The following is a 12,042-nucleotide window of genomic DNA, read 5'->3' as shown; positions in this document are numbered from 1 at the left end:
ATCACGGCTCCCACTGGCCACGGTTCACTGTTCCAGGCCAATGGGAGCTGCTGGAAGCAGCAGCCAGTATGTCCCTCAGCCCATGCAGAATAAAGATAATGGATTTCACAAAAGCAGATTTTAATAAATTGTAGAACTGATAGGTAAGATGCCATGAAAAGAAAATCTTAAAGGCACAACTGCAAACTATTCTGATGCAAAGGAAAGATCAGAAAAATTGTAAGAGGGCAATATGGCTCTATCAGGAGCTCTTTAATGACCTGAACATAAAATAAAGAATCCTACAAAAAGTGGAAACATGTTCAAATTGATAAAGAAGAGTACAAAAGAACAGCACAAGTATGTAGGGCCAAAATCAAAAAGGCAAAATGAGTTACACCTGACAAGGGACATAAAAGGCAATAAAAAAAGAGATTCTTTAAATCCATTGGGATCAAGAGAAAGATGAAGGAAAGTACGTCCTCTGCTTAGCAGGGAAGGAGAGCTAATAACTGATGCCATCAGTAAAGCTAAGGTGCTTACTGACTATTTTGCTTTAGTCTTCACTAGAAAGGTTAATGACCAGATATTAATTGCTCACAATTAATATTAATAACCATGCCCCTGGGGAAGGAATGCAAGCCAAAATAGGGAAAGAACAGGTTAAAGAATATTTAGATAAGTTAGATGTATTCAAGTCAGCAGGGCAAGAGCAATCTCGGAGCCATTAGCAATTGTTTTTGAGAACTCCTGGAGGATGGGAGAGGTCCCAGAAGAGTAGAGAAGAGCAAACATAGTACCTATCTTTAAAAAGGGGAACAAGGAGAACCCGAGGAATTATAGACCAGTCATCCTAACTTCTATATCTGGAAAGATACTGAAGCAAATTATTAAACAATCAGTTTGTAAGCACCTGGAGAATAACGGGGTTATATAGTCAGCATGGATTTGTTAATAACAAATCATGCCAAACCAACTTAATTTCCTTCTTTGATAGGATTACTGACTTAGTGGATGGGGGCGGGGAAGCAGTAACATGATATATGTTGATTTTAGCAAGGCTTTTGACCACATTCTCACAAACAAACTAGGGAAATGTGGTCTAGATGAAATTCCTATAATGTGGGTGCACAACTGGTTGAAAGACCATTTATACTGAAAGAGTAGTTATCAATGGTTTGCTGTGAAATTGGAGGATGTATCTAATGGAGTCCCACGGGGGTCTGTCCTGGGCCTGGTACTATTCTGTATTTTCATTAATGACTTAGATAATGCAGTAGAGTATGCTTATAAAATTTGCAGATGACACCAGCTGGGAGGGGGTGCAAACACTTTTGGAGGATAGATTTACGATTCAAAATGACCTTGAGAAACTAAAGAATTGGTCTGAATTCAAAAGATGAAATTCTATAAAGACAAGTGCAAAGTACTTCACTTACAAAGGAAAAATCAATGCACAGCTACAAAATGGGAAGTAACTGGCTAGGTGGTAGTATGGCTGAAAAGGATCTGGAGGTTATAGTGGACTGTAAACTGAGTCATTAATGTGATGCTGCAGCAAAAAAGGCTACTGTGATTCTGGAGTGTATTTAAAGAGGCGTTGCATGTAAGACACAGGAGGTAATTGTCCCACGCTACTCAACACTGGTGAGGCCCCAGCTGGAGTACTGTGTCCAATTCTAAGCACCACAATTTAGGAAAAATATGGACAAATTGGAAAAAGTCCAGAGGAGAGCAACAAAAATGACAAAAGGTTTAGAAAAACGTAACCTAAGGGGAAAGATTTAAAAAACTGGGCATATTTAGTCTTTAGAAAAGACTGAATGGGGACATTATAATATCTTCCAATATGTTCAGGACTTTTAAAAAAGATGGTGATCAATTGTTCTCCATGTCCACTGAAGGTAGGACAAGAAGTAATGAGCTTAATCTGAAGCAAGGGAGATTTAGGTTAGATGTAAGGAAAATCTTTCTAACTATAAGGGTGTTTAGGCTCTGTAATGGGCTTCCAAGGGAAGTCGTGGAGTCCCCATCATGCAACACACACCTGTCTTGGATGGTCTAGGTTTACTTGGTCCTGCCACCGCACAGGGGGCTGGACTTCATGAGTTCTCAATGTTCCCTCTGTCCCTACATTTCTATGATTCTGTCTAGTCTTGTCGAATGCAAGCTTACCCTGCTCAGATTGATTCAGAAAGCCACTGCAAAGATCAATTTCCTAGTCCGTCAGTTTGACCATCTCACCATCTCTCTGCATCCACTCACCTGGCTCTCCCTTCTCTATTGCATCAGACATTAGCTGCTTATCTTCACTTTCAAGGACCTTCACGACTGATCCCCATCTTATTTATCTCTCATTTACTTTCGAGATGTTGACTTCCACCTCTAATCAGCCCATTAGGCCAGCCTCCATTGCCCACTTGTTAATTTTTCAAATAAGCACCTTTGCACTTTCTCCAATGATGCCCCTCACACTTGGGAGGAGCTACCTGTTAGCCTCTTCAAAGCTCAATATCCTCCTTCAAATCCCTCCTTAAAATTCCCCTTTGCTATGATGCCTACAAAAAACATGATAGTGAGTAGGGAGCTGGTATTCTGAGACCACTGCCTATCAGGCTGAACAATACTGTCTCATTTTTAACTTGTACTCCCCCATCTGACTGTCTATCCATCTGTTGTCACCTAATTTTATTGTCAGCTCTTTTTTGTACTGCACCCAGCACAATGGAGTCCTGGTCCATGCCTAGGGCTCCTAGGGGCTATGATAATAAAAATAATAAATAATAAAAAAAACACATGGCCTGAGCAACAGTGCTATAAGGACATGTGAATTGAGTACTTGAGCTTTCTGCTATTATGCTATGACAGAGAGAGGCTTCACAATTCTCATGATTTGGGCCAGTATAGTGGTACCCTCGATGGGAAGGAGCAAAATATCAGTTAGGGCAATTCAGTTCAGATCCATCACCCTGGTATCTGAGCACTTCTAGTAGTGCTTTCAGTGATATGACTAGTGATATGAATGTGTGATTCAGTCTTTCCTCCCCTCTCCCACATCCTGATTAGACAGCAAAAGCAGATGAATCGAGAGCTTCTATTGTGTTCTGGGGATTTTTTGCCCTTCAAGACTAGTGCTGGGCCTCTGCAAGGCCTCCCCAATTAATCTTGCATCACCCTTTCCTGGAAAACTCCTATACAATGTAATATAGATTAAACTAATAGGATTCTATAGAAATAGAGTTTTATACATGTTGCTGTAACATCCTATATAATTTAATAGAGAATGAGCTTCTTTCAATAGGTTTTTTGAACTATCCTACAGAAATCTATAGCAGAGATGTAATTCTCTATTAAATTATCAAAGAACCTATAGAAAAATCATCACACTCTATTAAATTCTACAAAACATTTCCATAAGCAGTGCATCAGAACTGGACTGGTTCCACTGCATCAGGGCACCTCCATGGAAGAGGATTTGCCCCCTAAGAAAGGAAAACTGACTAAGTTGCAGTGAGCTGTTTACTACAGAGAGTTCAACTCCAAGCAAGCCCATACATGCCCATTGCTATTGATCCACTACTAGGCGTTAATCTAGTTCATCATGTGTCTTCATGCTGAATGACTTTGAATCAGTTCCTAGTGGAACATGGCACAGACAGCAGCTGACAGCACCGCTGACTGCTCTACCTAAGCCCCCATTGCAGCAACTGAAATGCAATTGAAAGAGCTTGGAAGAGCAGTGGGGAAGTTTGCATGCTAGGAAACTAACATAGAAGGTTTGGGAATCTACAGCGCGGAGTTAGGAGAGTGAAGGAAGATATTTTAACTGAAAAGGACTCACTAGGGGTTCATCCTCAAAGTGGTTAGTCAGATCACAGTTCAGACGCATTAGGAAAATAGTGTGAGCAAGATTTCATTTCAGCTCTGCAAACCACACCTGTTCTGTGAATAAATATAGTACTTTATTTACTGGGATTGTTAATCTTTCTCCTTTCTTGAGCACTGAATTCCCTCTGAGCTCGAATATGCCACGGTTTCTTACTTTGAGTAGTAAGCACCTTACTCCCATAATAGTTCCACTGAAGTCAGAGGGGCTAATCAGGAATATAGTACTGCTCAGAGTGCCTATTATTTTTACAGAAAAAAACCAAAAGATTGGAGTTGAACTTGGTTTATTTTATTTTGTTTTGTATTTGTAATATGCCCATGAGGATTTTTGCTGCAGGAAATGGGTAATGCAAAGCAAACAGTATTGTTTTAGACAGAGATTGTCCAGCAACTAAGTGTAAAATTTAGAGGTGTTTTTGAAAAGCCTAAAAAGAATAAACACGTTTCATATTTTTTTCATTTTTAAATGATTAGAACTTTGGGGTATTTTGTTTGTTTTTCTTTTAGTTATTTTTTAAAATCATCTTGTGAACGTACACACAATTGTACTGTTCGTGCATGACAGCCAAAAAGTGAGATGTAATATAAACAGGAAATTTAAACTGAGCAGTCTGATTTCAGTGCTCCAGATGCATCAGGCAAACAAGAAATCAAAATGGTAAAAATAAAAACAACATGTAAAATCCATTCAGATTGATTATTCCAAAGTGTTACTAGTAACATGTTTATGGAACTTTTATTCAGACATTTCAGTTTAAAAAAAAATTATTATTGCCTCAGAATAACTGTCAAAATAGCAAAAACGGGTACATATGCAAAACTCACACATATACCTACAGATTCCCATTTACACATGGATATATCCAGATCAGATGCAGGAACACACATTTGGTGCAGCTAAATACATGTGGAAACAAGAATATATTGGGGTTGAGGCAGGGGCTGAAATGTGTGTGATGGCTGTTTGGCTTGGTTTATTTTGCTAGCACAAATCACCGTGATTGCTCCTAATATGCTCTTACTAAGCATCTAAGCATAGAGGAGTGATTTTTAGTTGTTGCAGTTAGCAATTGCTGTCTTTTTAAAACCGTGATTTGTTCCTTTGAAAATTCTTGCAACTCAAAGTACAAAACAAAAATCTAAGAAAAAATAGTACAGACAAGCAAACTTGTGGCATTTATGAAATAAATAAAATGCGTATTCTTTTAAAATTTAGTTTTAAACTCCAGCTATTTTTTTTATTCACAGAGCAAGATGCTGCACTTTGTCAGATCATAGCTAGAAATTGCTTTCGGATGTTCCAGTCTTCAGATTTTGTTGAAGTGAAATCAGACACAAAATTTACCAAAAATTATTGCCAAACCAAAACGATGATGAAGGAGCTAGTAGAAAGAATGAGGCCAATGCATTCAGTGGGAAGGTTCAGATCAAGCTAGGCAGATTGAGAAACCTTTAGCGGAGAAAAGGAATTGTTCCTATGAGTATCCACTTTAATTTCATCTGAGTTGGCCTCTACAAAAATCAATGGTTTGTCAGTAGAGCAGCCAATAGAAACACAGATGTCATCTTCATTGGAGAATCAGTACAGAAACATACCTAGCTTGGAAGACAATATGAATGATAAAAACATATTTAAACTCCAAGAAAATAACTGCTGCACAATGTATGTATCAGAAAATGCAAATAATTTTGTATACTCAAACACTTTAGCTAGTGACACTGCTGGAAAAGCAGCCAAATGCTACAGCTGAGAAGTGTATACCAAATCAACAAGTCTAATCAGTAATCATACAGACAACTGTTGCCTTACTGCTGAAATCTTAGTTTCTAGTCAGACCACTGAAGATGCCCAGGCATCTGAACATAGTAGCCTCAATAAACTTCTGACTGAGGATACACTGTCCAATTACCAAGCAAATATTCACACAGGAAATCAGCATAACTTTGTAGAGGATGCCTCTCAGATCTGTGACACTAACTTTGAACTTTATCCAGGTAAAACTCTAATCACAGCTGATGAGTTTTCTGATGATGACCTTGAGTATCTGGAATGTTCCAATGTGATGACAGATTTTGCAAATGAAATATGGGAAAAGAAATTACAATTTTTATTAGAAAGTGAGGAGGAGGAGGAGGAGGAGGATATAATGCTGAGTAAGGATTGTGATGGGTGTGATTATTCCTCAGTGAAATGTCTTGCCGGTTTCAAGTGTCAGATAACACTCTGCCTATGGATACCACCATTGGCTTCTGTGGTCATCACTCAAAATCCAAAGAAGTAGCTGTAAGGAGAGATCTCTCTACGAACAGTCAGTCAACCTTGCAAACAGGGATGACTCTTACTGTTGGGCACCACCAAGATAAAACTACCACAATGAAAGACAAGGAGAAGTACAAATTGCCTATTGCTTCTCCAGCGATTGAAAATGATTATCCTAGAATTGAAGAAAACAATACAAATAACCACTCAGCGGAAGATTTCTCTATTGACAAATCACAGAATATGGATGTCGTACTTGCAGAAGTGGAGTCCTCCTCTTGTGGCTTACATAGTTCTCTGACAAATCAAGCCTCAGAGATAATGATAGCAAATAGTATGGACAGAGACCTGTCAAATAAGAGTTCACAGCAATTAAATGGGATAAGGAGAAAACTGGCAGAAGAAAAATCTAAGAATGCTGTAGTCAATTTGACAGAGAGGCTGAGAAGAGACCTTTTAAATCTATTAGACCCCAAAGAACTTAGCAAACCATTAAGACACACAGGAGAATCTGTTCTAACTGGAACAAATGTTACGGATACTAGTGCACTGTTTCATAATCCAGGAGGTGTCATTTCAAAACAAAAGCACCAGGTGACAGAAAGCTTTCTAATCCAGGCTGGCTTATGTCATAGACAAGAGACAGATACAACCAGTCATTGGGGAAGGAAATGGACTAGTGGCCTGTCTGACAAAAATCAGCTGCCAAATGAAAGTGTCTCACCCAGGGTAAGTAAAGCATTTTATAATTTAACATAAAAAGTTTTTCTAGCAACTTGAATGTACTTTATTCTTATTTGTTGCAAAATAATGCAAAATGTAAATTACTTTAAAAGGTACCGTTCAAACCCTTGTGAATGACAGCTACTGCTGTGAAGGAAATCTGGTTTTGAAAAAAGCCCAGATAAACCAGAAGCTGTCCTAATTATAGAGAGAGACAGATAATAGTAAAAGGCATTACTGGACAGCTGGATAGGGAAATCTGATATTTAATCTATTGCATGTGTCTTATCCAGGCAAAGTCTCTCTCTGCTTAGAAAGTTTCTTAACTGAGCGTTGCAAGTGGAGAATATACCTTAATATCTGAGCATAATTTGAAAAGACATTATTAAGTTCTCATCTCAGCTACACTGATGTAAATCTAAATTAGCTCCACAGAAGTCATTTGAGAGTTAAACTGTATTTACCCTGGTGTTACTAAGATGACAATTTGATTCAAAGGGTTTATGTTAGAAAGAGGAACAGTTTTGATTGTTTTCTTAATAAAAGAATGAAGGATTTAAATATTCTAAGGAAAAGTGGCTTATTTCTCTTTGTGAAAAGCATGTAACACGAAGTGTTCTCTTAATGCTGCTGTTTTAAATGGGCCAGATATTCAGTTGCTGTAAATCAGCATAGACCCATTGATTTACATAGCGGTACACCAATTTTCACCAGCAGAGGATTTGGCCCATACTTTTTATTTCATGTAGTAAAGACCTAAGGAAAACATTAAAACGTAACAGATTGGGCAGATTTTGTTCCTTTATCATTTGCTTAGGGGAAAGGATTTTAAAATGGGTGGCAAAATTCACAGGAAATCTTATTTATGAAAAATGCATATTTTTGATTGATAAAAACATACCCTACTTGTGGATACATAATTGTGCCTCCTATTGACTTCAGTGTTTACCTCAAAATCTAATGCACTGATAATAGGCTTTTGAAAATAAAAACAACATAAAGCAAGGAGTAATTTCTTGAAGTGATGCAACATTCTGCATCTCAAAGGTAGAAAAATGGAAAACTCTCTTTAGGTAAATTATTCTTCACCCTGACCTTTTGGGTGAGATTGAGTATGAGGGGACAAGTAGTACTAGCCAAACATCATTCAAATGTGGATAGCATTCAAGTGTCTCATTGTTCATATATTTGGACCTCAGAATACAACTCCTGACTGCCTAAACTTTCCCTCTCCTTCTCTCTCTCTTCTCCTCCCCTATAACTACCTGCTGTAACTGCCATGAGACATCTTCCTTTGCTTTCACCAGGCACAACCCTCTGGCATGTCACTCAGATGCCCCCATAGCATTTGATTTAAATCTACTCATTTTCCATTATATTTGGCATGCATGAACTCCCCCAAAAACACACACTTATGCATGGTGCATTTTTTAGCGGAACTTACTTTTCTTCTCCTATTTCTTTCTAGCAAAAAAAGGCCCCCATTTCAAAGCGATAGTTAACTTTGAGTTCAGTCATGGGATTTCTTAAACAATCAAAAATAGTCAAATTATTTCACTTGGAAAAGCAGCTATCGCGCCCACCTTGCCATCTGCATTCCTGGTTTTTCTTTGTTACATATTGTATATAAAAGGTGCAGTAACATTTTAACAGTGAGTCACACTCTTGTGATGTAAAACACTCCCGTTAAGTAAAAACCTACTAAAAATCTAATGGCATTAGGCACAGTCATGGTTGGCTGAGACATTAAACCTAAGCCCTGACAGTCTCTGGTCATTGAGATCCCATGACACTTCTCTCCAAAGCAGGTTGTTAATCCAAATGGCATGGCTAGATTCCAAATTGGCTAGTTATATTCTGGCTACCTGCACTTCTGTGGTGGGTGGGCTTTATTGCATTTCATACCACATAAATAAAGAAAAAATGAAACAAAAACATACAGACAGATATTAGAAATGAGGATTAACCAAAGCCCTGTATTCGAACACCCTCCAACTGGGGTAAAGGTTGGATTCGGATACAAAATTACAGCAGACTGCCATTTTAGTAATGGGCCAAATCAAAGCCTCAGACCTGAACACTACCAACTGCAACTTCAGGGAAGTTTGGATTGGAGCTTTGCCCTGGGACCCATCTCTACAAAGTACATAATGAGCCATAAACCCTCCCATAGTATCTATCTCAATGTAACATAAGAAAGGAGAGTAAGAATCAACTTTGTACCCTATACACACAGGGCCGGCCTTAGGGAAAATGGCACCCTGGGCGAACTTTCTTTGGTGCCCTTTAAGTACTGGTCCCCAAGCAGTGGGTAGCCGCTCAGCAGGCAGAGCAGCAGTGGCGCTGTAGGTGTCATGCAGCCAGGAGGATGGAGAGGGGATGCGTAAGAGCACCTGGCTCCTGCCCCCAGCCCCCTTTATCCCCTCCCCCTGCCTCCCCAAGGGTAGGCACAGCCCTTGTGCAGCCTTTTGACCATGGCGCCTCCCCTGACCACAGTGCCCTTGGTGGTCCCCCATGCTGCCACCCATAAGGCTGGCCCTGTATAGACAGCCTAGTCTACTTAGGGCTACATTGTGATATTAACCTCAGTTCTGCATTTAGGGCAGAGAAAAACAGAAAGAGCACCATGAGGCACTTCCCGGTTCAATTGGTGAGAAAGAGATTTGCTATCCCCTTCCAAAGGGTGCAGTTATTCCCCACTGTGCAGTGTAGGTCAGCTCTGCTGGCTGGATCATAGTGGCAGAATAACCATAGCTCCACCTATCCTCTGTCTCTTCCAGTCCCCTTCGTGGAGTACCTCAGTAGCAGCCTCCGTGCAGGCGCTGGTATTCTGCATGGATCTTGCTTTCATGAGCCACGCCAGGAGAGAGGCTCCTTATTCCCTCCCACAAAGCCTCATAGCCTCACAACCTCGCCCTACATGAAATGTATTTATTTAATGCACATTGATTAATAACAGAAAAACACAGCCAGCTAGGCCAGCGGCATGATATTCCATACAGAACTGAAAACTGGAGCACTTCAACTTCACGATATACTTGCATTCAAGAGGAAGCAGCTGTTGTGTGCCCAGTCAAAATCATCAGTTGCAGAAACATTGGCATTAGCCCTAAATTATAGCACCTGTCTCTGAAGACTGCCAAATGTCAGCAGAGTCAGTGAAGTGCTGTTGCAATTGGCAAGTTCACAGGGTTTTGGGGGCATAAACACTACAACATTTACCTTTTCATAGTTCCACAGAGGTTAAGGACAGAAGGGACCATTAGATCATCTAGTCTGATCTCTTGTATATCATGGGTCATGACTTTTCACCCAGATACTCCTATATCAAGCCCAAATACTTTAGTTAGACTAATGCATATTAGTCCTCAGGAAATAAAACTGTGTGCCACAGTGAAAGAACAGGAGAGACCAAGTGCAGAAGAGATGTATGGGGGAGCACACAGAGTCATGCCCCCCACCCCCCCGTGCAGATTTCTTCTAGGGTTCAAACTAGAGCCTTTAAATTGTGCCCTCCTCACACCAACAGTATGTGTCACCTCTGCTTGGCAGAAATTTGGGTGCAGTGGGGATGGTCTCCGAGGCTGACCCACAGGGCATGTCTCCCTAGAGCAGCAATCAGCTTGCTCTGCTCCAGCAGCGCCTCTTCGACGGTCTCAAAATGCTTTACAAGCCGCAGTGCTGGGAATGAGGTGGGATTTTCCAATTATAGGGGAAGGCCTTGCATTTAACCTCATGCAGCTGTGTGGCCACGTGTGTGCCCAGGGGCTGCACCTGAAGCCCTGAGAACTGGGCCCAACTGCTTTGTCCAGCTTACAGAGTCCATCACAGAGTCAGGAATAGAGCCTTGCGGGGTTGGGGGCTGGGATCCTGCAGCCAAAGGCTGGACGGGACCAGGAGCCTGTGACCAAAGGTGGGGCTGGCTGGGAGGCCAGGAGCTGGCTCTGATCTGAGAGGTGCTAGGAAGCTGCTCTGCATTGCACTGAAGAAGGCGCAGTGACTGACTGTGAGGCCATGTGGCAGGCCATGAGGCCGTGTGGCATGCTCCCCCACGAGTTGCTTCAGCTGCCAGGGCTCACACCAGAAACTTTAAATTGTGCCACCTCCCACCATCAACAGTTATGTGCCTGTCAAGATGCCACCAATGCACGATGTGGAAACTAGGTCAAATTACAAAGGTTGAATATAAACAAACAAACACAAGCACATAGGTATATAATTAGAAAGGCCAAGTCACAAAAGGAGATTAAACTTGCTAGAGACATAAAGGGTAACAAGACAACATTCTAGAACAGGGGTCGGCAACCTTTCAGAAGTGGTGTGCCGAATCTTTATTTATTCACTCTAATTTAAGGTTTCACGTGCCAGTTATACATTTTAACGTTTTTAGAAGGTCTCTTTCTATAAGTCTATAATTTATAACTAAACTATTGCTGAATGTGAAGTAAATAAGGTTTTAAAAATGTTTAAGAAGCTTCATTTAAAACTAATTTAAAATGCAGAGCCTTCTGGACCAGTGGCCAGGACCCGGGCAGTGTGAATGCCACTGAAAATCAGCTCGCGTGCTGCCTTTGGCACCCGTGCCATAGGTTGCCTACCCCTGTTCTAGAAACACATTAGAAGCAAGAGAAGACCAAGGACAGGGTAGGCCTGTTACTCAATGAGGGGGAGGAACAATAACAGAAAATGTGGAAGGTTGGCAGTGATTGGACATCTAACATAGTGAACACCAGTGAAAATAGGTTAGGATCGGAGGCTACAATAGGGAAAGAACAAGTTAAAAATTACTTAGACAAGTTAGATGTCTTCAGGTTACCAGGGCCTGATGAAATACATCCTAGAATACTCGAGGAGCTGACTGAGGAGATATCTGAGTCATTAGCGATTATCTTCTAAAAGTAATGGAAGACGAGAGAGATTCCAGAGGACCAGAAAAGGGCAAGTATAGTGTCAATCTATAAAAAGGAGACTAAGTACAAGCCAGGGAATTAAAGACCAGTCATCTTAACTTCAGTAGCCAGAAAGATAATGGAGCAAATAATCGAGCAATCAATTTGCAAACACCTAGAAGAAAATAAGGTGATAAGGAACAGTCAGCATGGATTTGTCAAGAATAACCTGTATCAAACCAACCTAATAGGGAAACAAGCCTTGTGGATACAGGGGAAGCGGTAGAAGTGATATATCTTGAC

At 40.6% G+C, this 12,042-nt stretch overlaps 1 protein-coding gene across 1 annotated transcript in view; it reads left to right on the top strand.

Annotated features, from left to right (window-relative positions):
• ALPK2 (alpha kinase 2) overlaps window positions 1–12,042 on the top strand; it is a 76,004-nt gene that overhangs the window by 134 nt on the left and 63,828 nt on the right. The window contains 2 exon segments of the mRNA XM_050943509.1: window positions 5,692–6,042; window positions 6,045–6,856. Coding sequence (XP_050799466.1) covers window positions 5,692–6,042; window positions 6,045–6,856 — 1,163 coding nt within the window.

Source organism: Gopherus flavomarginatus, chromosome 3, assembly GCF_025201925.1.
Source record: "Gopherus flavomarginatus isolate rGopFla2 chromosome 3, rGopFla2.mat.asm, whole genome shotgun sequence".
Classification (NCBI taxonomy): Eukaryota; Metazoa; Chordata; order Testudines; family Testudinidae; genus Gopherus; species Gopherus flavomarginatus.
This window is presented reverse-complemented; position numbering and strand designations above follow the sequence as displayed.